Genomic DNA, 25,294 nt, shown 5'->3' with positions numbered 1-25,294 from the left:
TGGGATTCTGGGATTTGGGACACTCAGAGTCCATCCCGAGGGATTTTTATGGAAAATGGGGAGAGAAAAGAGAGGAAAAGGGAAGGGAGACCCTTCATGGTTTGCTGAGATTCCAAGTGAAGCCCCTGGGTCCATGAATGTCTTGGAGAGGAGATGGATCCAATGTCAGGCTGGCAGAGCTGGGAATGTTCCCCTGGAGAAGGGAGGGATCCAGGGAGAGCTTCCAGCACATTCCAGGGCCTGCAGGGGCTCCAGGAGAGCTGCAGAGGGACTGGGGCCAAGGCCTGCAGGGACAGCACCCAGGGAATGGCTCCCAGTGCCAGAGGGCAGCCAGGGATGGGATCTCATTCCTTGTTTGCCCAGGGTCTCTGGTGGATTTTGCAAGCACTTGTAGGCTCCTGGTAGGAATTCAGCCTGTAGCTGATCTTTCCAAATACAAAAGATGCTCACAGGCTTTATATGCTATGTACAGAATTTTACAGCCTGCAGCCAAGAAGAAAAAAAAAGCTAAAAATCACAATTAGGTTTACACTTGCACACAAAGTGAATTTGAGCAGGTCAGTTCTATCCTGCAGCTGTGGGAAGGAACCTTTTGGATATAAACCCTTTTCCTTAAAAAAGTGTTATCAACACTTCTGAAGGATCAAAGGTATTTTACCATGGCTGAGTTTTTTTATGGAGCAGCCTGGAGTTCACATCAAGCTCTGCAGATGAACCCTGCAACACAAAATTACACAGTTAGTTACACAGTGCAAAGCACCTGCGTCTGTGTCGGTCCCCACCAAACTTTGAAGAGAAAAAGGGATAAAATAGTTCCTTGCAAAAAAAATAGTCCCTTTTAGGCTCATCCCTAAAAGCTGATAGTCACCTGTGAAATCAGCTGCTAATTGTCAAACTCCAGGACTCTGAGCTTTTCAGCAAAGCCCTCGAGGTTTACAATCACAGAATCCTGGACAAGACCTCTGAGACCGAGTCCAGCCATCCCCAGCACTGCCAGGCCCTCCACTGACCCCAAGTGTCCCCAAGTGTCCCCAAGTGCCACATCCACGGGGCTTTGAAACCCCTCCAGGGATGAGCTCTGCAGCTGTGTGAGGACTGGACAACTCCTTTAGGGAAGGAATTTTCAGGATACTCGGTCTAAACCCCTGGCACAACTTGAGGCTGTTTCCTCTTGTTTTGTCCCTGTTCCCTGGGACAGAGCCCGACCCCCACTTGGCTGCACCCTCCTGTCAGGGCGTTGTAGGGAGCGAGCAGCTCCCTCCGGAACCTTCTTTTCTGCCTCAGCCCCAGCCCCAGCTCCCTCCATCACCGCCCCGTGTAGAAAATGCAGACTCTCACCGTCCTGTCCCCGCAGCTCTGAAGAGACCCCGTCCCCCCTCCCCTCGCACGGCCGCCATGGCCGCCCCACCCTCCCCTCAGCGTCCCGTTGCCATAGCGACCCCGGGGCGGGGTCTGGTGCTGATTGACAGCCCCGCGTCCAATCAGCTGCTGACTGACCCGCCCGTCGCCCAATCAGCTGCCAGGGGGCCCTTCCCGCCACTGCTGTGGCCAGGGGGAAAAGGGCGGGAAAAGCTGTGAGGGGCGTGAGGGGAGCGGCCGCCGCTATCCCCGCCCCTGTCCCGCCCTCAGCCAAAAACCTCAGAAATGTCACGAGGAGGCCAGAAAACCCCCACCAAAACAACTTGGAGCTGAGAGGAGGAGGGGAGCAAGTCGTGCTTTCCAAAGGTCTTGGAAAGATTGGCGTTTGGTGGACAGTTAGTGGAATATTCACGTTATTGCTGCGTGACATGGGGGAGTCTCTTTAAATACCTGACTCAGCCTCCTTCACCATAAAAATATTTAAAAAACAAACTCTGCTTTGCATCCTTGCAGAGCCACAGTTCTGGACAGCAGGTCCTGAAAATGATGTGTAATTGAGGTTGGATATTTCCAAGAAATCCCCATAAATTGAGGCCTGAGACACAGGGAATCGAAGGAGTTGAAGAGGGCTGAGGGAGGGATGGGACATGAAGGGTTCATTTTGTTCTCTGCACCTTTTTTAGACACAGCAATTTTATCCAAGGGTAGTAATGCTTCTAAATGTGGGGTGATTTTTAAATTTGGGAAAAAATATGGGAGAGAGGAGTCTCTCTGCATCCCTCAGCACCAGATTTTCATTTGCAAAGCACTAAAAAATAGGTACAAGTGAAAAATATCGGTAGGGGCTGAATTGCCTCATAGAAAAAAAACCAGCTCATAATTGCATTATTGCCAAACTCCAACAAACACATCAGTGAGTCTGCCTGGATCATGGGTTTATTTTTACCTTTAACATTAACCTCTCTAATGGTGCATAAGTAAATTTCCTTCCTTCTTGCCTAATAAAAAGTCTTGATAGTGTAGCTCAGTGAAAAAGTCTGCAGATTTGGGAGTAAATTCTCTTGAATGAGCTTTGGATAATGAAAGAAAAAATTTAAAAAAAAATGAATTTCCACCCTGTTCAGGGAAATTCTGTGTATTAACAACATAAAAGAAACAATCATAATTACACTAATTATCTAATTTCAACACAGACAACTGTCAGGAGGCCACATGATAATTATTGAGGCAAAAAGGAAGGCACAGAGCACTGAAATGTTCAATCAAGGAGACAGAAATCATCCTGTGCAGTCAAATGTTGTGTTTTGTGCAGAGCTTGGGCCTGGCTGCAGAACAAACTGCTGTTTACACATGCAAGGCTTTGATAAATAATTGAGGGAAGCTTCTCAAACTCCAGAGTATAATAAGCCTGACCTCATACAGTCACTTCTGTGGTTACAAGTGGATAAATACAGAGTCAGCCAGGACATCTCTGTGTTGTTATTTTTAGGGAAATATTCACAGGAGACAAAGGAGGGATTTTTTTAACACTGCCAGACTGAATGGATAAAGGCTAAATGACCCCCCTTTTTTAATCACTCTTTTCTCAGCTCTGAAAGGAACTTTGTAGCTTTGCAGCCTTTTATTCTTCACTGAAATTTGCATTAAAGTCACCAAACAGCTCCAGAGTTGCTTAGAGAAATTAATAACTCAATTCTGTATGCTTTATATCCCCAGGAAACGGCAAGAATCTACAATAAAACAGAAGAACCTGTGCTGAGGTGCTGAAGAAAAGGTCTTACCCACAGCAGAACTTTAAGCAACACCTGTGGGGTGAAAACAAAACAACAAAAAAGTTCTTTCTTGCAATTACAACGGGAACTGGGATCACTGGAGGGTTCCTGGAACCAACAGTCCTGCTGGGGTGAGATAACAGATGTTCATCCAGCTGTGCAGAAACCACCCAAAACTTCTTTCTGAAAGTGCCATGCTGAACGTATAAAATGAGAATTCCTTAATTGCTGGCCCCCAGCTCTTCTGAGAATTTTCAAGCAGGAGAAGATCCTCATTGTGAAGCAAAAAAAAAATTGAAACTGCTGCTTGCTTGCCAGGATGGGACAAAGATATTTCAAATAAAGGTGTAGCCTCTCCCTAAGTCACTTTTTAGGCAGAGGTTCAGGTTTTCTGTGGAGATCTCTCTCTGGGAAGCAGAAAATTTGGTGGTGATGATGTGAATAAATTGTAATCCAGGATAAGTTTGTAACATCCTCCACCACCCAGACATTCAGGTAAGAATTTGTGCTTCTAATCTCTCTCAGTAAAAATAACAGGCACTGAAAAGCACAATTTAAATATAAAATATAAAAAAATGCACACTGGGTATGCACTGTTTTTTTTTTTTTTTTTCAATATATTGTGGAGAAAAAAGACTTTGGGGAAAAAAAAAAGGTTTGAGCCAAATACTAAGGGCTTTTCTAAGTATTTTAGTAATTAATTCAATTTCTCCTTGAGTGGAGATGGGCAGGGGTGAGGGCTGAGTTTGGGGGATGTTCTTATCCTTAAAAATAATAAAAAAAGAAGCATTTAAATTAAGACACGGGAAGAAAATGCTTAAATAAAGAGGTGTCCTTTAAAAGTTGGTTTATTTTGAACAAATGCATATTTTAAAAGGCTTTAAAAGGCTTAATGCCATTTCCATGAACAAGGCCTTGGACAAACCCCGTGAAGGAAACATTCCCAGGCTCATTAATTATTTAAGCAATTAGCACAAATCCTGCCATAACAAACACTTGTTTATTTAGGGCTTCCCTGCCCTATATGAACACACAATGCTTTGACAAATGCCACCCTCATGCAATGCAGCTTTACCCAAGTGTATTGTTCATTATTTAATTTAAGTATTAAGTTATTAAATTGACAGAAAGTTTACAGCTCCATATCCTATTCATCCTGAAAGTTATGGACCACAGAATAATGCACTCTTTTCCTCATAAATCGTTCACCAAAGCAGCTCCCCTCCCCACCCCAAGACCTGGCACAGACATTGCCCCAAACAAGCAAAAATCTGTGTAAAACTTGGGGTGTTTAACGTGGTATTTGCTGTGCCCTCGGGGCTGCAGAGGATGTGGAATCCCAATGACCCTCAGGGAGGAGAGAAAAGGGATCTCCAAGCACCCCAGCTGGGAACTGCACAGCACAGGGGTGCTGCAATAAAGGTGAGCGGAGGTGGAGGAGGGCAGAGGTGCAAAGGTGAGGGGTGGGTGGCCGGGGGACATGCAGGACCTGGCCCTGGTGGCACAGGGCTCTGAGCTGGGCTGTGCCATCCCAGCAGCAGCAGCAGTGCCAGCCCAGGGACAGCACAGAGTGCTGCCTCCATCCCAAGCCAGCCTGTGTTCCTGTGTTGGGAGCACGTCAGCAGCCAGAACAGGCCCAAACAAAGGAGCGTGGGGCGTGCGGGAGGGGTGGAATTCCCGCTGGGAATCCTCACCTTCCCCTACACGGACACACACCTGGGCTCCGAGCTCACTCTGCAACCCGTGCTTTATGCTCTCCAAGGAGTCACGGGATGACCTCCAAAAAGAGGTGTCTGCTGGGCACACAGAGACCTGGTCTCTTTGGAAAGGTTTAATTTTTTTCCCCAGCTGTGCTAAAACCCCCCCAGACCCACCCCAGCCCTGAGGGCGGCGGGAGCGGGGCGGGCGGAGGCGGGAGCGGGGCTGTCACTGGCAGCGCAGCAGCTCTTCCCAGCGGATGGGCTGCGAAAACACCTCCCGCTCCAGCCACAGCTCGTAGGAGTAGTGGAAGTCCTCGGGCAGCTCCAGGCGCTGGCCCAGCACGCTCTGCAGGCAGTTGTCCACCGGCGCGAACTCCGAGTCCTGCGGCTTGTCGTACCTGCGGCTGTTGAAGGCTTCGATGTTGGCCCTCAGCGTGCACTCCTCAGCCTGGAAATCCCACGGCCTGGCGTCAATGTCTGCAGGGGAGGAGGGACAGCATCCAAATAGTGGGGGAAACACCGCTCTGACAAGGTCTGAGCAAAAGAAAGGCTGAAGGTTTCACGTGAATTAACCAGTCACTCCTAATTATTGTTATTCCTAACTAAATCCCATTATGTGGGCATTTTCCTTTAAGATGTCCCATAAAAATATAATTACTCCTGCATTAAGGACTATTTAAGATAGTCCATAAAAATATAATTACTCCTGCTTTAAGGACTCTCTATAATTATATTATAATTATAATATTATTTTTTCACAAAGACCCCACCACTTTTACTGAAAACCTCCACTGACCACTGAAGCAGGGATGAAGATTTAAAACCTGGTGAGCTTATTATGAGCTCCTAACCACAAATATTTTAAAATTTGGGCAAATGTAGCTATGAATGGTACTGAAAAGCTGCAATAACCATGACATTATGTCATATGATATAAACCTATAATATGAAAAGAATCCCAGTATGTCCATGACCTCTAAATCTGATGGTGTAGAGCGGTGCCATGAAACTTCTGGAAGAAATGCCCAGCAGTGACAAGAATTTTAGAGGTTTTGGGCCAAAGCAAGTGGAGCAAAGTGAAGCTTGCAAAGGCACAGGCAGAGGGACGGGGCAGCACTCACCGTTGCCGTAGGCCCAGTCGTCGTTCATGCGGTGCCGCACCTTCTGGTAGATGGCAGACATGGTCTTCATGTTGCTCTTCCTCCACTGGCGCCCCAGGTACTTGGTCTGGATCTTCAGCAGCTTGAGCACGTAGAGCTGCATCATGGCCTGCTTCACCTTCAGAGCCCGCTTCAGGATCGGGGCTGATTTAAACACCACCAGCATCTGCCAGGAAAGCAGCAGCCATCAGGGCAGGGTGCTCGGGGAGCCATGGAAACAAGCACTGAAACAAACACTGAAACAAACACTGAAACACACACTGAAACAAACACTGAAACACACACTGAAACACACACTGAAACACACACTGAAACAAACACTGAAACAAACACTGAAACAAACACTGAAACAAGCACTGAAACACACACTGAAACAAACACTGAAACACACACTGAAACACACACTGAAACAAACACTGAAACACACACTGAAACACACACTGAAACACACACTGAAACACACACTGAAACAAACACTGAAACACACACTGAAACACACACTGAAACAAACACTGAAACACACACTGAAACACACACTGAAACAAACACTGAAACAAACACTGAAACAAACACTGAAACAAACACTGGCTGGGCTGATGTGGGCACCAACACCCAGAGAGCCACACAAACAAACACTGAAACAAACACTGGCTGGGCTGATGTGGGCACCAACACCTCAGCCTTGTACACCACAAACCCCCAGGAGGGAGAACAGGAGCGTTCAGCACAACCAACACTCTGCACAAGGCTTGAGAGTCACAGAAATAAATGTTATTTGCAGGAGAAAAAGTATTTGTGCCTTCAAGGCTCAATCTGTGAAAGCAAAAAGGGAGGATGATGAAGAGCAGAAGTTCCAGCAGTTTCACAAGGAACCCTGAGCACAAGGCCAGGCTGAACCTGCTGTGTAGAGCCAGGGAGATGCTCCAGGTGAAATGCTGGAGGGTCTCAGGGGAGGGGACACCCCCTTACCATTGTCCTCGAGTGTTTCCACTTGGTCAGCTTGTTGAGGATCCTCAGCAAGTTAATGCAGGAGAACAAATTCCTCCAGCAAAACTGGTTGTTGTCCCCAGCTTCCTGCAAGGGGAGAAGTGCAACCCTGACCACAGCGTTCATCAGCACCGCCACAGAGATGTCCTTAGGCAGAAATCTTTGTTTTTATTGTCTGCACAAGTCTTATTTGTGAGGGAGGGCAAGCAGCAGAGCTTCCTCCTCACTTTGGTTTTCCCCAGAATCTGCTGATGATAACACTTCTGAAACATTCCAATTTTAATCTGCTTTTAATTTAGAGTAGGAGCTAATAATGGGATAAATCCCATTATTCCATCATGGGAAATATATTTGGTGGTAGATTTGTATTCTTTGTTTACAGCCAGAGAGCAAATTTCAGCCTGGTGATCACCATTGCTTTTGGTAACTATATAAATTAATTCATGCTTAGGGCACACATTTCCAGTAAAAGGAAATCACAGATCAGCACAGGATGACAAATAGCAACGTTTGTATCAGGAGGATGAGACCTTTCTGTAACAAAAACCCCTCCAGCTTAAGTGCTGCTGAGACATTGTTTTAAATATTAGGTAACTGTAAACACCCCCAGCTCCAGCTTGTGGCAATACTGCCCGTGGCACTTGGAGATTTAATTCCACCACTGCAGTAACTTGCTCCATGTTTGAACAGCTCCAAGCACAGGAGAAATGTCCCACAAAAATCCTGTTTTGGGGATTAATGCACAGCAAGGGCTGCTGAATTTATAAACCACTCACAGCCAGCTACAGCCTTCTTAACTCAGGGCAAAAACTCAACCCATTCCAGGATCTGGGCACCCTGGGGAGGGGTTTGAAAGGAGATTTAGCCAAGAAAATCCTACCAGCACAAGCCCTTGGCTTTTAAAGGCAAGTGCCAGCCAGAATCAAGGAATCACTGAGGAGGAAGATCTCCAAGGCCACCGAGTCCAAGCTGTGTCTGATTCCCACCTTGTCCCCAGCCCAGAGCCCTGAGTGCCACCTCCAAGGATTCCCTGGACACCTCCAAGGATGGGCACTCCAAAGCTCCCTGGGCAGCTCCTGCCAATGCCTGAGAGGCAGCCAGAGGTGGGATGTCACTGGAATGTCACCAGGATGTCACCAGGATGTCACTGAGGTGCTCGTGGATGCTGTCTGGTGCTTTGGGGGTCCCAAACTGCATTGCCCCTGCAGTGTCACATCGTGCCCAGGACTAACTTGCACTCTCTACACCAAGTAATTATCCCAAAGATCCCAGTGGAATAAGCCAGTATCCATTTCTTAGGCTGATGGATTTGTTTGACACCAGTCTGATGCTGTCTCTACACATTCAAGGAGGGAGGGTCTTTCCATCAGATTTACAGGAGGAGGGAATGGGCCAAACAGGCTTTAATCCCCCTTCTAAGGGGTGGGTTAGGCCCTTTGCAGACCTCTCTGGAGGGACAGGAGAGGGGAGATGGGGCCTGGCCAGGATTTGAATCCCCCACCACCTCAGCCACCTCTGATTTACACCGGGTGGGGACAGCAGTTACCCCACAGGCCCCCCCTTGGGACACAGCAGTGCTGGACTCATCCTGGTTCTCCTTGGGATAACCAAACACACATCACTGTGCTCAACCCACTGAGAGCAGAATCATCTGTGACATCCTCTGAGAAATGTGTTACACTGGGGTGTTGAAATCACTCATCAGAGTGGCAAAAATGGCTAAAACAACGCATGAAGTGCTGGCTGAAAAAATATAAATACATGCACAAACGTATGCCTTGAGTAGCAGGGTGTGTCTGATCCCTATTAAATCCTTACTTCCATGGGTATCCTCCCAAAGATGAACCCCTATGGTAAAATTCAAGGTGGTTTCTGCATATTTTCTAATTAAATTGCTCTCCCTTGAGGATAACATCCATGTCTGCTGGAGGAAAGTGAAAGGTGCTGTCCTTGAAGGTGACAGCTCTCAAACTGTCCAGACCCCACTGGGAGTATTTGCCCTAAAAACATTCAGTATTCCCCTACAGCCTTAAGGCTGACTGTGAGGATTACACAAGCCATGAAACCCTCCCTGAAGTGTCACTAGATGTCCCCATTGGTCCAGGATACGGTGGAGTCTGGCAGGGCTGGATGGGGACACCCAGCCTTCAGCAGCCCATGGACCCGGGGAAAATCTCTCTCTCTGATGTTTTTGACCTTTACACACTCAAGGAAAGCAACACAAGCCTCAGATTGCAGCAGCACCATGAGATCATCCCTGCCTGGAGTGGGTTTGCTCAGGATCCTTCTCAATGATTTAGGGTGTCCATTCCCTGGCCATTATTTCCCGTTAACCCCAAAGCTTTCCCCTGTGCTGTCCAAGTCCAACCTCCTCTGCACTTGAATTATTGTAATTATAACAATAATTACACTGCCAGTGTTATTATCCCATCTGCAGTCTGTGTGTTTGCCCAGCCCATCCTCTGGCCAGTCTCTGGAATACTTAAGGCTCCTCTCTGTGGGGAATTTGGTTCATTCCTTAAACTGGTATCCTATAGCACAGGCGTGCTCAGAGCAATTGAAACCTGGCAGGCAACAGCCTCTGGGTAAACTCTCTTTCAAAGCACAAGAGTCTTGTCAGAACAAGAGGAAACAGCCTTAGTTTGTGCCAGGGGAGGCTCAGGTTGGACATCAGGAAGAATTCCTTATGGAAAGGGGCTCAGGCCTTGGCAGGGGCTGCCCAGGGAGGTTTGGGGCTCCCATCCCTGGAGGTGTCCAAGGAATTCCTGGATGTGACACTCAGGGCTCTGGGCTGGGGACAAGGTGGTGTTTGATCAAAGATTGGACTTGATGGTCTTGAAGGTCTTTTCCAATCACAATGATCTTGGGATTCTGTGATTCTGTTCTGTCAAAGGAAAACCCCTAAACCCAGCTATTTTTATGGGGTGCCCAACACCAGCAGTGTCTCTTCCCCACTTCCCCACAGCCGACAGTGACTCAGAATAGTGATGGGAGTGATGTTCAAGCCTGGAGGGGAAAAAAAGTCCAATTTTGGCAAGGCTGGGGGCTACAGAAAAAGAAGACAGAGAACAGAAAACCCAAATCCTTTCTCATGCTGTCACAAAGAGCAATCCTGGCCACTAAAACCCTTCCTATGCTGCTTACCAGACTTTCTGCTGTGAGCTCAGGCAAGTCACAGACTGTGCAATGCGGATAATCCAGGACAGAGATGCTGCAGAAAACAGGAAAGAAGGGCCTTGTTAGCCAAATGTCACCAAATGTCACCGTTAGGCTGGATGTGACATACACATGTGATCAGGGTCTAAGAAGAAAAACGTTTTTTTATTCTGTGTGTTCTCTAGCTTATATACTCTTTAACAAAGCATGATCTTAAGTCATTAACTATATCACAATAACTTATTATTTTCATTGGTGCAAAGCAATTAACATCAATATAATTAGCAAAAGTTTTACAGAAATTTAATAAGGCACGTATACGCATCTACTTATGCACACAGTCTAGCTTACAAAAATTTTCATGGATCTTTTCTAATTTGTTTCCATGCTGACAGCCTTGTCTTCTTTGCTATGGATACACTCGAAAATCAGCAATTGTTACTTCTTCTATTAACTTAGCTTTGCTTGCAGGCCAGCTGTCAAGCCCTTCTATACTACCAATTAACACAAGAGAAATTTTTAATGTGATCTGTATGATCATGCCCAGGAATCTGTAACATTCTTCCTGCTCTGTGCCTGGAAATGCAACAAGTGGTTTGGGTGGGGAACAATCCCATCTCCAGCACGTGAAGCAGCCATGCTGATGGCACAGACAGCATCCAAAGGGGATCCCAGCCTCAGCACTGCCTCAGCCCCCAGCTTAATGGAGCACATCGATGCCTCCTGGCTCCAAAGCTCCATCCTGAGTCCATTAATAAGGACACAAAGGATTTGGATCCATTAAGACATGACAGATGAGTTATTCATATGCATATTTAAAAAGGGGAAAAAAGTAAACAAAATAGATCTGAGGTTCACAGGGAGGCATCTGGTTGGCAGCAAGAAAATTCATGGCGTGTATTTAGAGTATCATGTTTTTCAAAGGCTTCCAGGCCTGTGGAGTTTGTAAAAGCAGTCAATGAAATACACCCAGAACCGGAATTTACACCTCCCTGTGTCAGAGCGTCCAGCTGCACATCCCACCTGACTCCCAGGTGCATATCCTGCCTGTGAAACCTCCATCCCAGAGCAGAGGAGGGAGCTGAGTGCTCCTGGGATACGTTTCCTCCTCACTTAAAAAACACAGGACCAAAAGTGGAAATATTTACAGCAGGAGGATCAACACATTACTTCCTATTTTTCTATGCGTGCCTCCTCGCACAGACACAACCATACCGTGCAGGAGACAGACCAGCCTACACACGCAGCTGAAGAGCCACAAAAAGAGCATCAAAAAGGAAGAAAAAGGATCTTTTTATCATCCCAACACCCCTGTGGAGCTCCTCTCCAAACAGAGAAATCCTGCCCTGGTGAGCTGTGAAAGATCTGTGCTGTCTCAGGTCTCTGATCCATGGTGGTCCAGCCAGTGCCCAAACCAGGGCTGGTGCCTCTCTCAGATCAGCAGTAAAGGGCAGTGACAGCTATGGAAAACCTGAAGGAGTCAGGAAAGCTGAATTACAGCTACAAAAAGTGGGAACAACCTGGAAGATCCTATCCCATCTGGCCTCGATGAAGTGTGGCCCAGAGATGCTCGGTGGCACTGGATGGCTCCCCAGGAGTCCATGTGAAGATGAAAACTACTTCATTTTAAAGAAGAAACCTATTTTATTTTAGTACTATTTCAGCAGCCCAATCAGAGATTGGGAACCCAGCATCCTCTCATCCTCATCATGCCAAAGGGATCTGCTCCCTCCCCATATTTCTGTAGTGTACAGGACACCCCAAAGCCTTGTCAGGCCACCTGGGTCCCCCCAGGACATCAGGGGGGGACAAAGCATGAAGCCTTCCTGCCCCATCACCTGTCTGTCCCCCACCAGGGGCTGTACCTGTTTTTGGCAGTGATGTAAGACATGATGTTCTGGTTGAAGAATTTCAGGATCAGCGGGATGCAGTTGGCAAACACCAGGTGCTGGGACACGTACTCAAACTGGGGGAGAGAAGGGAAACAGGTCAGCTTTAGGGGAGAGCTGGGAGCACCACCTGGGAATGGAAACCTCTTCCCAGCCAAAAGCAGAGCACTTGGTTTGCCCCAGACACCTCACAGAGCATTCTGTCCCTGAAGTTTGCTGTGTAAGGTTTGTGTCACACACGGCAGCTGGAAAATTCCATTTGCCATAGAGAGGACACGCACACTTCACAGCAGTGCTCTGGGAATAGCTGCACCTCATGGCTTTTCAAAATTAAATCTGGCAAAACAGTGTGCGGGGAAGAGGGAAGGGGCTGTAGCTATTACATGAGAAAATACAATAAATCCTATTGCTCTCACACACTAATCCCAGTTCCCTCAGTAATTTTGACTGAAACAATATCCCTATTTTCCTACTTGCTTTTAATTCCTCTCTTCCTCAAAGCATTAAATGGTCTTCAAGGTCCCTTCCAACCCAAACCACTCTACAGTTCATTAATACAACAAATCTCTCCTGTCCTCTAAAGATACAAACTGCAGCAAACCCCAGTCCTATCCCATCCTGCCCTTCCCATGCCTCTCCATCCAGATCTCCAGTTTGAGAGGGAAGGAACAGTTTGTTCCCATCTCAGCCTGGTGCCAGCTGTCAGCATTGGCACACTACAGATGACACAACACCACAGATGACACAGCACCGGGAAGTGCTGGTGAGTAATGGACCTTTCCAACCCAAACCATTCTGTGGTTCAGTGGTTCCTTCATTTCAGACCTCCTGGAGTTCTCACGGTGCTCCCTGAGACCACCTTTGTCACAGAAAGAACAAAATCAGCCTGATCAGACACAAAGAAAAGCAGAATCAGGGGGATTCAGGAAACCCTGCAGCTTTCTCCAGGCTCAGCAGCAGGCTGCAATGCCCTCCTGCCTGGGGGAAAGAAAGGAGAGGAGCTGCTTTGAAGTGAGAAAAATTAATGAAGGGATGTGGGGAGGGGGAGCAGAACAAATGTAGGATTGTAAAAATGTGGGAGTTGGTTTCATTTTACCCAATCCAGGACGTGGATTTATATTTATCCTCAGTTAAATATCAGTGGGTTTTATAACGCAGAGGGATTTGTAGCGTGCTGAAAGCTTTAACAGAAAAAATTAGAAAACATTAATTGTTTGACTTGCAGAACGAGTGGAGAACTGGGCCACAGCTCATATTAGTCCTTGGGTTTTTTTAACCAAGGAAAGCCCTGGAGTGGGTGCAGTTTGATTGGTGCCATGCAGATGGAACAAAAATCACATTGGGAACAAAAATCAGATGGCAACTATGACCCAGATCTCCTCCTCTGTTGAAACTGGAGCCCCAAGAACCCGATCCTGCCAAAAGCAGATTAGGTGACCTCGTGAGGTCCTTCCCAGCACTATTTCTGGGCACTGGAGATGACAGAGCAAAAGAGAGTCTTGCTTAATCCCCTTCCTCTTCCCCCTTCTGCCAGGGAGGCTGGTGCTATTTCCTAAACTTAACCTGAATGGATATTCCCAGAAGCCTAAAAGCTCCTGCCACACAAGTAGGAAAGGTGTTGCCAAAGCACAGCGGGGTCATCCCAACCTGAGCAACCCTGAACAAATCCTGGAGCTATGGAAATGTGAGTACAGCTCCTCATGGAAACTCTTCCAGGAGAGGGTTTATCAGGACCTTGGAGCCCAGCTGGGCAATGGCCATCCCTTCCTCCAGGCCCACCTGGTAGATGTGGTTCAGCTTGAAGTGCTTGAGGAGCAGCAGCAGCAGCGCCGAGATGCTCTTCACGATGATCTCCTTGTGTCTGTTCACGTCGATGCCCAGCTTCATGCTCTGCAGGACGGTGATCCTGGGCAGAGGGAACACAGCTCTGTGCTGGGGCAGCAGGGAGCCCAAGGGACCCTGGAGCTCTCCTTCACCTGGATCAGCTCTACAAAACCAAGCACCTCTTGCTCCCCCTGAGTGAAGTATCGGGGTGGTGCCAAAATGTGTTCAAAAAGGAGGTAAAAAAGGTGGATTGCCCTCCACCAGGAATCGTGGTGGAGCAGTAGGAAGGACACCTCTTGTATGCTGACAAATCTTTATGATTTGGGTCAATTAGCAGGATTTTATCATTTGTGCCACTTAGCTTGGAGTGGCTGCACTCAAATCATGGCAGCATCACTGCCCTGGCTTTCACAGCTCTGCCCTGGTGCCAACTGTAATTCACACCTACCCAAACAGATACCCCAAATCTGGAGCCCCCCAAATCTATTGGCTCTCCTGCTTGGTCCAAGGCTTGGTGGCAAGGCTGGGATGGCCAGTGGCCACCTGGTGAGGGACTTACGGCATCTCTTCAGGCAACACGTCTGCCAGGATGTTGATAGAGTCAGTCTTGGCCTTGGAGGTGGGTGCAGCAGCCAGGAGGATCTTCAGCAAAGCGATCTGCAGGAGAGGGCAGGTGTGGGGGATGGCCAGGAAAGGGAATTCCTTCCTTCTCCACTTGCTGAAACTGGATAACTCCAAGCCAACTCTACAGGGTTTCACCAGACCACACTCAGCCTCTGACAGACAGGACAAGTGTGGGGAGCCAACAGCTCTGTTTGATCCTTAACCTAAGGCATCAAATGTGCCTGAGCTCTGGCAGGGAGAGTAAAACAGCACAAGGAACACCTGGAGTTTAAATGCACTTAAATTCTGTCTTTCCCTACAGAGCCCACGTTACCCAGCCAGCATCTCAGAACCCTCTGAATCCCTCCTCTTGAACTGTACCTTCCTCCTAACTCTGCTCAGGATCTCCATCAAAATCTGACAATCCAGGTCCTGAACACCCTCCTGTGCTGAGCTCTGCAGCTCCTGGACTGGCACCATTCCCTACTCCAGAGCTCTTCCTTCCTTTTAAGGAACGGGGGCTTACCATGTACTGGGGGAGATTGTACAACATTGCTCGATACAACACCTCACAAGGGGTTTCTTGCACTTCCTCTTCCCCCTAGGGCAGAGAAACATTAAAAACAAGGAAAAATGAACTAAAAATAAGCATGGATTTATGTGACACTTTGGAAGCCTCCCATCTTCTCTCTGGTGATGGGGTGAAACAACTTCCTCCTCACCAGAGACATGGGGCACTTCTCCAGCTCCTCCTCGTTCTTGATCTGGACATCCGAGATGGAAACGTACTTGTGCTGGCAAAACACACAGACAGAGGCAGAGCAGTGTCACAGTGTCACAGGAAACTGGTCACAGCAATCCCCCAGTGAGGTGTGCAGGTCACAGCACAGCCACGGGCAGCTCATCCCTGACTGGGACATCCCTGAAGCCCCTCACACCTCCTGCCTTGGGTTACTTCCACCTGCTCCTCCTAGGAGCTCTCTGTAAGGAATTAGAGGGACAATCATCTCCGAAAGACATCCCAGACCCTGGATAGGGTCAGGTGGCTTCTGGAGGGGTCTCATTCCCCACAGAGCACTGCAGGAGCTGAGTCTGGCTGTGCTTCCCTCTGGGAAAAGCACATTTGGGAATGTATGTCCAAACCCAGCTCTGAAAGTCTGTCACCTTCAAAACACATGACAGACATTCACCAGGAACCAGGAATGCTACACCTTGGATAAAGGGAAAGTTAAAATGCTGGAGAGGCTACTTGAGGACTCCGTTTTTAATTTTTTGCCTCAAGTCCTGCAAGAAGCTCCAAAAGCTTTTCCTGTGGCACCCAACTTTTTACTCCCTGCAGTAACAGTGTTTCAGGGAGGGTGGCCAGGAGGATCCACATGGTGGATATCCCATGCCATGCATGGAGCCACCACCTCACCTGCTTCAGGGTCTTCACACTTTCATGGATCGGCCGCGGGAGCCCTATCAGGGTTTCGGTGTCCCTGGGGAAGAGGAAGGAAGGTCAGTACTGGGAAGGACATCCATGCTCAAACATTCCCATGTCCCAACAGGTAAAAGAGGGAGCCTGGAGTCTGCTGAATGCATCCCAGATGGGTCAGCAACTGGGAGAGGTGTTGGCCTGAGCAGCTGCCCTTCCACCTTCTCCCCATCATGCCTGCACGAGGCAGGAGAGACACTGGGGTGAAGAACCGGGGTGAAATCAGACTGAATCAGAATTTGGGTGAAATCAGATGACATCAGAAATAGGGGTGGAGCCAGTCTGAGCCCAGCACTGCACCTAAAAATGAATGTACCCTGCTGGGCCTGTCCCAGGATGACTCTGCACCCACAGCTTGATTTATTCACAAACTGGGTAATTTGCTGTGGATACCAAACTGTCTCAGCTGCCTTTCACATCATACCAGGTCCTGGCTTGGGCCAGCGGTCACTTATTCTGGGCTAGGTCTGATTTTTAATAGAAAGAGGTCCCTGGGGACCAGTGTCTCCAGGAACATGCTTTTCTAGCACTGCTTCCATTGCTGCAGCTCTGGAAAAGCCAGCACTGCCTCATCCTGAGCAAGCCTTGAGCTGGGAAAACCTGAGCTTTGTGCTGAACCCCCACTGATGGAGGCTGCAGGGCAGATTTTGTGGATGAAACACTCACTGTCCCAGCGTGAATCCGATGAATTTGTTCCTGCTTGCTTCCAGGAAATGCTCGATGTCTTTCTGTCTGATGGAGCAGCAGAGAGACAAAAAGAAGGAGAAGGTTGGAAAACAGCCACGTACAAGATCACAACCTCAGATGGATTCCTAGAGATCTCAACAGCAGTGGGCAAAAGCCACCTTTGCCCTCACTGGCTGGGGACACCATGAACCTAAACCATTTGTATTTGCTGTGCAACTCCATGGGAACATGGGAGTAAACAGAGAGGAGTTTTCTGCAACCAGCACCTTTGTATCCACCTCCTGTGCTCCTCACACGCATCTCCAAGGAGCATCTGCTGGCTCTGAGAGAACAAATGTTGTCTCCACGGTCTGTCAGAGCACACGCTGCTCCCACAGCAAGCTGACATCTTGTCCACCTTGGGCATCTTTCATGGGAACTGCTGGGCAGCTCTGCACTACAAGCAGGACATGAGCTGTGAGCCAAGGCTCTCCTGGACAGAAAGGAATCCAGCTGGATCTCCAGCCAGCAGCCAAGGAAAGCAGCAGCCGTTGGATTTCAAAGCTGAGAGTGTTAAAGTGACGTGGAGCACCACAGCACCACCATGGAGATCCATATGGGAAACCAATTCCTGCTGTTTCTGCTAGGAATGCTCTGGACAGACTGACTTAACCCTGTCACTGCTCCTATCTCAAAAATATCTATTTGCTCCTGTGTTTTAAAGATACTGGATTAAAGCCAGGCTTGGGATAAACAGCAAAAAAAACCCTCACATGGATCAGAGGGAAAGGGGCAGAGGTTTTCACCCTCTTTTCCTAACATTCCCTCATTTCATGTGTGAATAGCTGGGAAGGAAAGGCACCAACTCCTTTATCCTTGGGTGTTTTTCTCTGCCACCAAAAAAGGCTTCACCTGGCAACACAGGGGTCCTACTCACCCAACAAGGTGTCATTGACCAGCTCCCAGGATGATTAGTCAAGGACTTGGTGCTACCAAGATCCACTGGGACCTGGCTGGGAAAGCTGACCCTGCTCCCACAGCACCCCAGCACAGCCTCCTTCCCAGTACAGCCTGGGATATCCAAACTGGACCACCACTTATTGGGCAATAAGTTGGTTTGCCCATTTATTGGCTTGGGCTGGGTTTAGCTGAGCTCTTCCCCAGAATTTACACACCAAACGTGGCAAGTGGCCAATCCAGAAAGGACCAACAGAAAAGAGAAGCGGATTCACTTCAGCTCAACCTGCCAGAGGCCAAAAAACTTCCCAAAAATCTGCAGTGAACTCTAGGACAGGTAGGTGTGGGGAGGAGGGCGGTGACACTGGGTGGCTTTACCTGACTTTGGGGGCCCAGGGCAGCCCCTTGGGGAAGGACACCCTCTCAAGGGGCAGGCGCTGAGCCGGCATGGCGGGGATGAGCGCGTCCCGCTCCACCAGCTCCAGCTCGCCCTCCATCCCGCCGTCCACATCGTCGTTCTCCTCTTCATCAACCCCTCCCTCGTCGTTCTTGAAGGGATCTCTCTCGTTGTAGATATCCAAACTGTCCTGCTTCATCAGGGGCTGCAGCAGAAGGGGAAGGAAACACTCAAGTCACTTCAAGGATTTTATCTCCCTCTCAGGTGCTGGCACCAGATCTCTCCATCCTGAAAGGATCACGCTCTCAGATGTTCCTCAGGTAAGGATTTCCCTCCTAGATCTTGCCACCAAAGCCTGCACAAGAATAATTCCTTCTGTACCTCTAACCTTGCTGCTCTAGGAGGTGCGACCCCGTTTTCCACCTTAACTTTGGGGGTTTCCATCTGACATCTCTTCCTTAGCAAAAGGCATTTCCATCCTCAGAACACAACACAGCAACTCCAAGAGCAGAGCTAAAAAAAGAACTTGCTGTGAGCAGTTTGCTCCCTAGTGCTTATCAGCCCTTTGCCATAAGGTCAGGATGTCCTCTGGCTTCCTCTGGATCAAACACACCCCATGGGGCTGATCTGTTGCAGTTGAAATTGGTGGATGAAAAACTGGACATGCTCTGACCACATGTACCGAGAGCCTGAAATCCCCCCAGCATGGGCAGCAGGGGAGGGGGGATCCTGCCCCTGTGCCCTTGTGAGACCCCACCTGCAGAGCTGCCCCAGCCCTGGGGACACAGCAGCAGCACCTGGAGCTGCTGGAGAGAGCCCAGAGGAGGCCCCGGAGCTGCTGCAGGGCTGGAGCCCCTCAGTTCCCAGGGAGCCAGGCTGGGAGAGCTGGGGGTGCTCCCCTGGAGAGGAGAAGGATCCAGGGAGAGCTCAGAGCCCCTGGCAGGGCCTGCAGGGGCTCCAGGAGAGCTGCAGAGGGGCTGGGGACAAGGGATGGAGGGACAGCACCCAGGGAATGGCTCCCAGTGCCAGAGGGCAGCCAGGGATGGGATCTTGGGAAGGAATTCCGGGCTGGGAGGGTGGGGAGGGGCTGGGCTAGAATTCCCAGAGCAGCTGTGGCTGTCCCTGGATCCCTGACAGTGTCCAAGGCCAGCTTGGCTGGAGCTGTGAGAAACCTGATCTAATGGAAGGTGTCATTTAGAACTGGATGGTCCTTAAGGTCCCTTCCAACCCAAACATTTCCGTGAGCCTAAAACTGGCAAACAACGGAGCACCTGGGGGGAAAGGGAATTTGCAACCAGAGCACTCCGGGCTCCTCCTGCCGGTGCCTGCTGGAAACCCCTCCCGGCCCGGCAGGACGCTCCCGCTCTCACCCTGCGGCTGCGGTGGCTCCGCTTCTGCTGCTGCGGCTGCTGCTGCTGCTGCTGCTCCACGAGCTCGATGGCGCAGGTGGGCGGGGAGGCCGCACGCATCCCGCGCACCACCTGGATGCTGTCCTCGGGCAGCGGCGGCAGCCCCAGCTCCTCCCGCCGCCGCACCTTCATGGCCTGCAGCGCCTCGAACCCGCCCAGCGTGAACTGCGGACAGACACAGAGGGAACACGGAGCGCACACGGAGCGCACACCCCTCCCGGGCAGCTCCCAGCTGGGGGCCATCAACCTCGAGAGCCGCGGGGAAGGCATCACTGCACTCCTTCCCTCTCCAGATTCCTCCCCCACCCCACATCCTCAGCCCACCCCCATCCCAGAAGGAAGTTTCCTGGTGTCAGCTCCCGGTGCCGTCCTAAATAACCCCGTCATGGCTGGGTTGAATGGTGGGGAACATGCAGGCTGCAGCAGCGCTGTTCCAGAATCAAAGGAAGGGTTTGCACTCACCAGGAGCACCTTCCAGAGCAGGAGCAGGACCTTCTTCATGGGGAAGTGTGGAGCGTGGCCGCTGCAGAACTTGGTGACCATCGTGAAGAGCAGCAGAGCAAACGGCTCCTCAGTGTGCACAGGGAAACCTGTGCAGAAGGGACCAGGAGTGGGTCAGAGCTGATCCCCCATCCCTGAGCTCTCCCCGCTGGTCCAGCACCACAGAGGGACCTCCAGAGGGCACAGTGAACTTTGGGGCTCACTCAGCTCCATCCTGAAGGTCTCCCGGCAGGTTTTCCACTCGGGGGGATCTGTCTCCTGCTCCACACGGATGTTCTCCACCATCAGGTACATGACGCTGAGCAGGACCCTGCCAGGACAGCACAGCAGGCCGGTGTGAGGCCACTGTGTCCCCAGAGGATGTCCCCCACCCCTGCCAGCACCCAGGGTACCTGAGCTCCGTGCTGTCAGCCAGGGAGATGGCTGGCTTCCGCAGGGCACTGCTGCAGGCCTGGCTGTTCCTGCAGGACAGGGGTGAGCTCAGGGCCAGCCCCCTCATCCCACCCAGCCAGCCCCTGGGAATGCCACACCGGGACATGTGACACGGCTGTGGCACCTCCCTGGGAGGAGGATGGGGAGGAGGATGGGGAGAAAGAGGATGAAGAGGAGGAGGATGAGGAGAAATGGGTGAGGAAGATAGGGAGAAGGAAGATGAAAAGGAGGAAGGTGGGAAGCATGAGGAGAAAGATGAAAAGGAGGAGGAGGAGGATGAAAAGAAAGAAGATGAAGAGGAAAAGGCTGAGGAGGATGAGAAAGAAGATGAAAAGGAGGAAGATGACAGGATGAAGAGAAAGAGGAGGATGGAAGGAGAAGGCGAGGAAAGTGGGGAGGAAGAAGTTGAAGAGGAAAGTAAATTGGATGGAAGAAGAGATGAAGGAGAGAAAGCAGATCAGAGAATCACAGAATCATTTTGGTTGGGAAAGACTTCCAAGGTCATCGAGTCCAAGAGGTGGAAGGGTGAGAAGAAAGAATGAAGTAAAGAAGAGAACAAGGAGGGAGAGGTGGACAAGGGCAGCGCAGTCCTCTCACTCAATCTCCATGTTGAGGAGCTCCAGAAAGGCAGAGAAGGTTCCCAGCTGGTACAGGAGGAAGCTGTTGTGCCGAGACCAGTGCAGGACATCACCTTCATTATCACAGTCCCCAAAGACACCTGGAGAGGCCCCAGAGAGAAACAGTGGTGAGGGAGGATCTGCCTTTGAACCCCTGGAGTCCACAGGACCACCCCAGGCAGGAGCTTCACTGCACCAGCCTGGCACAACCTGAGAAAGGCTTCTCCAAAGCCCCATGGCAGCAGATCTGAGGCCACACCCAGCCAGGGGGGACGTGTCCTTACCCTGTGCCAGGTACAGGATGGCCCGTGCCACTCTGAGCCTCTTGTCCCTGTTGACCACCTCCAGCCCATCCAGCAGGTGCATGACATAGGCCTTCTGCCGAGCCCTGTCCAGCTCCAGCCACCTCCTGTCCGGCACTGCAAAAGGGACACCAGTCCAGCCAGGTTCTTCCCTGGGGGGCTGCTCTTGCCCCAGGCCAGGGGTGCTGAGCTCAGGGCTGGTACCTTGAGTGTGAAAATCCTCCTCGAAGCATCTCCTGTTGTGGCTCAGCTCAGGCTCCTCGGTGTAGCTGTACAGCTCTGATGGAGACAGGGATCAGCAGGGACATGGAGGGGCTTCACCCTCCTCCTCATTCCCAAATTCCTTGGGAAGCATCTCTGTGCACCCAGGCAGACATGGGACAGAGATCTAAACTGGTCCCTGAGCCCTCCTGCAGCTCCAAGGGCACCTTGTGGCCACCCAATGCCACCAAACTCATCCCCTTCATCCCCATGTCCTGGCTGGGCTGTTTCCTGCTCCAGCTGCACTTCCAATTTCATTGGGGTTTTTGAGGGGACATTTTGAGTCTCACTTAAGCAGTTTGGGAATGAAGGGAATGCAGGAACACCAAAGCAGGACCTGCACTGATCCCACATCCAGCAGCTTGGACATTCTGGGTCCTGCAAATAGGGGCTGGACTTGGAGGGACACGACATTGCACCTGCTCTTTGTAAATTCCTGCCTGTTCCTGTAAGATTCCTACCTGTTCCTATAGGACTCCTACCTGTCCCCACAGAATCCCTACAGTCCCGAGGCGCTGAGCAGCACCACAGAGGACTGAGGTGATCCTGCAGGGAAGGAGGAAGGATCCCTTGCAGAGGAAATGTGTTTTTGCCAGGCCAGCTGAGATACACCGAGCTAAAAATAACCCCATTTTCTCTGGACACGCTCGGGAGCGGGGTTAGGGAGCAGAGGCAGCTGGAGGAACATGGGGACAAGGACAGACCCGCCCGATAAAGGGTGGGTGGCACCTCCCGCCTGGGCTCTGTCACCGGACACGCCGCCCTGCTGCCACCCCAGCGGATCGCGGGGCAATCCCCGTGTCCCCACGGTCCCTCCGCGTCCCCAGGGAGCGAGCGGCTCTCTAATAATAACCCTGCTTGCTCTGATACTGCAGGGACGGCACCGCTCCGTATCCATCCCCCATCCCGGCGGGATTTTCCTTTTCCCTGCCTGCCGGGCACCTGGAATTAACAATGCAGCACCCAAAACCTGCTTCACCTGCCAGCTCAGCGCCGTGGCCGTCGGCATCCCCGTACTCGAATTCCAGGTTGGGACAATCCACCGAGCCCTGCGGAGAGCGGGATGGGGTTAGGAGGGGGCTGGCACATCCCCGGGGATATTTTGGGATGCGGGATGGCTGCCAGCACTCGCAGCCTTTGCGCCAAAGCTGCTCCAGCCGCGACTCGCAGGGATGGAGCTCCCGGGCTGGAGCGGGGAGTCCGTGCGGGGCCGCTTAAAACACGGCGGAAATGTGGAAGCCGTGTGTAAAACCAGCATTTCTCAAATCCCAGGGAAAGCAAAGGCACGACACAAAATGCCGGTGAATGTTTGATGCATTTCAGAGCCCTGCACGCCCTAAAAACAAACCCCGCGGCTGGTTCAAAGCAAAAGCCCGCGGGAGGATGCTGCGGATCCCTGAGCTCCGTGCCCAGCACCGCAGATCTGACAGCTCTCGGGGCCGCGCTTTGCCTTTCTGGTCTCCCCCTCCTCCCCTGCGGATGAGGAACTGGAGCATGAAACTTGGCCGGAGGATTCCGGCGGGGCAGCGAGCAGGCAGCCGAGCCAGACGACCCAAGGCCGGCACCGCGCCGCCCTGCCCCGGGGAAGGGAACACATGAATGGGTAATCAACGAAATTAACATAATTCCCCATTCCGAGTCTCCGCATCCCTGCTCGGCAGCCGGGCTGGAGCTGATGCGCATCGTGGCGATTAATATTGATGAGGCATGAGCCCGGGATGAGCCCTGGGCTCAGGAGCGCCGGGGTCTCGCCCCGTTCCTGCAGCCCCGCCGTGGCGCGGCTCGGGCGCTCAAAGCCGGGCAGGAATTCGGCGGAGCGCGTGCAGCCCTAATCCGCTTTGGGAGACCGAGCCGGAGAGCAAAGCAAACCCCAAATTCACCAGTCGGGCACCACTTGGACCCCGTTCCCAGGGACCCTTTTGCGGTTAGGGAGCCCCAAAGATGCCTTTAGGGTGGCCGGGGACATCAGATCCCGGTGGGATCCTGGTGACCCGATCCCGGTCCTGCTCTCCCAGCCGGGCACTCACGAAGCCGCACGGGCGCAGCTGGGGCAGGCAGCCCAGCGGGTTTGGTGGTTCCCCCGTGCCCGGGGGTTATCGGGGTAGGAGGGCTGAAGGGAACAGCGGCACCCGGCCCTTGGTGAGGGGCAAAGGGGAGCCCAGGTGGGTCCCCAAAACCCTGCTGCCGGCTCTGGGCGTGGGGCTGGGAGGTGCCAGTGCTGGGGCTGAGCCAGCACCCCAAAACTCTGCAGCTGGGTCTGGGAGTGCCGCGGAGCGCCCCTGGGGCTCCCCGCTCCGGGCTGGGCATCGCAGGACCCTTAAAGCGTCCAGTTTGGGGTAGGGAGCACCCCCAAGACCGGAGCTCCCCCAGTCCTGGATAAGGCTCCTTCCGCAGGGACCCCAGCGCCGGAGCAGGGACCCCCTACGCCACCGCAGGTCCCGGCGGAGCCCGGGGGGAGCCAGCACCGAGCTCCGCGCTCTCACCTCGGACTCCTTGCGCTGGCTCCTGAAGAGCTCCCGGCCCTTGGGCTGTGGTTGGGGCTGTGGTTGTGGCTGGGGCTGTCCCGGGCGGGCCCTGCCCGGGCCCGGGGCTCCGCCGCCTCCCGCCGCCTCCATCCCGCGGCCCCGCGGCCGCCGCCAGCACGTGGGGGCCGGGCCCCGCCACGCCCCGCCACGCCCATTGGTCCGCCGGGATCGGGGGCGTGGCCTAAGGACACACCCCCGCATCGCCATTGGTCCGGAGCGGGATGGGGCGGGGCCTGGGGACACCTGGGTGGAGGGAGTTGGGGGGGCGCGGGGGTCCCTCGGGATGGGGGGGCCTGGGGACACGGTGGGGGAGACGGGCTTGAGGGGACAGGGGGCGTCGGGAACTGGGAATGCTGGGGAGTTATGTGGGATCCTTGGGGTGCTGGGAGCAGGGAATGCTGGGGAGTTATGGGGGTCCCTGGGGTGCTGGGAACAGGGAATGCTGGGGAGTTATGGGGGTCCCTGGGGTGCTGGGAGCAGGGAATGCTGGGGAGTTATGGGGGTCCCTGGGGTGCTGGGAGCAGGGGATGCTGGGGAGTTATGGGGGTCCCTGGGGTGCTGGGAGCAGGGAATGCTGGGGAGTTATGTGGGATCCCTGGGGTGCTGGGAACAGGGAATGCTGGGGAGTTATGGGGGTCCCTGGGGTGCTGGGAACAGGGAATGCTGGGGAGTTATGGGGGTCCCTGGGGTGCTGGGAACAGGGAATGCTGGGGAGTTATGGGGGTCCCTGGGGCGGTGGGAGCAGGGGATGCTGGGGAAGGGGTTTATAGGGTGTCCCTGGGGTGCCAGGAGGACGGAATGCTGGGGAAGGAGGATTTATGGGGTGTCCCTGGGGTGCTGGGGGTACAGAATGCTGCCATGGGGTCACGGGGTGTCCCTGGAGCGCTGAACTGGGGCAGCAGGGCAGGAGCCGGTGGTGCCAGAGGTGGGGTGGCCATGGAGGGGCCGGGGGCACCTGTGGGGCTGCAGCCGCCCCAGCACAGGCAGGGCCGAAGGTTCCCGTCCCCGAGGCACCCCCGGAGCACCCGGCCCGTCGGGCTGTCCAAACCCCGCCGTCCCCATTTTGGTCCCAGGCAGCTCCCGGGGCCCTGGAGCAGGGTTTGTTTCCATTCCCACACCCAGTAAGAGGGGGGCGGTTGTTTTTGGGGTGACTACGGGTCAGGTTTGTGCCCGACCTCCGTGCCCCTCACGTCCCACATCCCTTCAGAGCCTCTGGAAGGCTGAAAACGCCCAGGGTTTGGGTCAGAATTCCCTCAGCGTGCGCGGCTCTGCTGGCAGGGCGGGAGCAGAGCAGATAACG

The 25,294-nt window shown here is 52.3% G+C and overlaps 1 protein-coding gene and 1 long non-coding RNA gene across 2 annotated transcripts; both read right to left on the bottom strand.

Annotated features, from left to right (window-relative positions):
- Positions 1-45: 45 nt before the first annotated feature.
- LOC118698149 (uncharacterized) lies at positions 46-1,400 on the bottom strand. The gene is made up of 3 exons (XR_004981837.1): positions 1,339-1,400; positions 659-717; positions 46-483 (listed from the first exon to the last, which is right to left on the bottom strand). It is a non-coding gene; the product is annotated as an uncharacterized LOC118698149 (long non-coding RNA).
- A 2,561-nt stretch (positions 1,401-3,961) lies between these two features.
- Positions 3,962-24,108, bottom strand: LOC118698304 (striatin-interacting protein 2-like). Its single transcript, XM_036401491.2, has 21 exons — positions 23,953-24,108; positions 22,449-22,518; positions 21,413-21,487; positions 21,191-21,325; positions 20,887-21,007; positions 20,250-20,318; positions 20,061-20,167; positions 19,819-19,946; positions 19,318-19,521; positions 17,929-18,152; positions 16,594-16,659; positions 15,868-15,931; positions 15,173-15,244; positions 14,977-15,051; positions 14,407-14,504; positions 13,803-13,929; positions 12,000-12,100; positions 10,123-10,189; positions 6,961-7,065; positions 5,953-6,157; positions 3,962-5,308 (listed from the first exon to the last, which is right to left on the bottom strand). Exons 1-21 carry the CDS (start codon positions 24,082-24,084, stop codon positions 5,058-5,060), a joined length of 2,496 nt encoding a protein of 831 aa, XP_036257384.1. The 5' UTR covers positions 24,085-24,108; the 3' UTR covers positions 3,962-5,057.
- Positions 24,109-25,294: the final 1,186 nt, after the last annotated feature.

The sequence above is a fragment of the Molothrus ater genome, chromosome 5, assembly GCF_012460135.2.
Source record: "Molothrus ater isolate BHLD 08-10-18 breed brown headed cowbird chromosome 5, BPBGC_Mater_1.1, whole genome shotgun sequence".
NCBI lineage: Eukaryota > Metazoa > Chordata > Aves > Passeriformes > Icteridae > Molothrus > Molothrus ater.
Note: the sequence above shows the minus strand (reverse complement) of the source record. Positions and strands in the feature narration are given on the sequence as shown.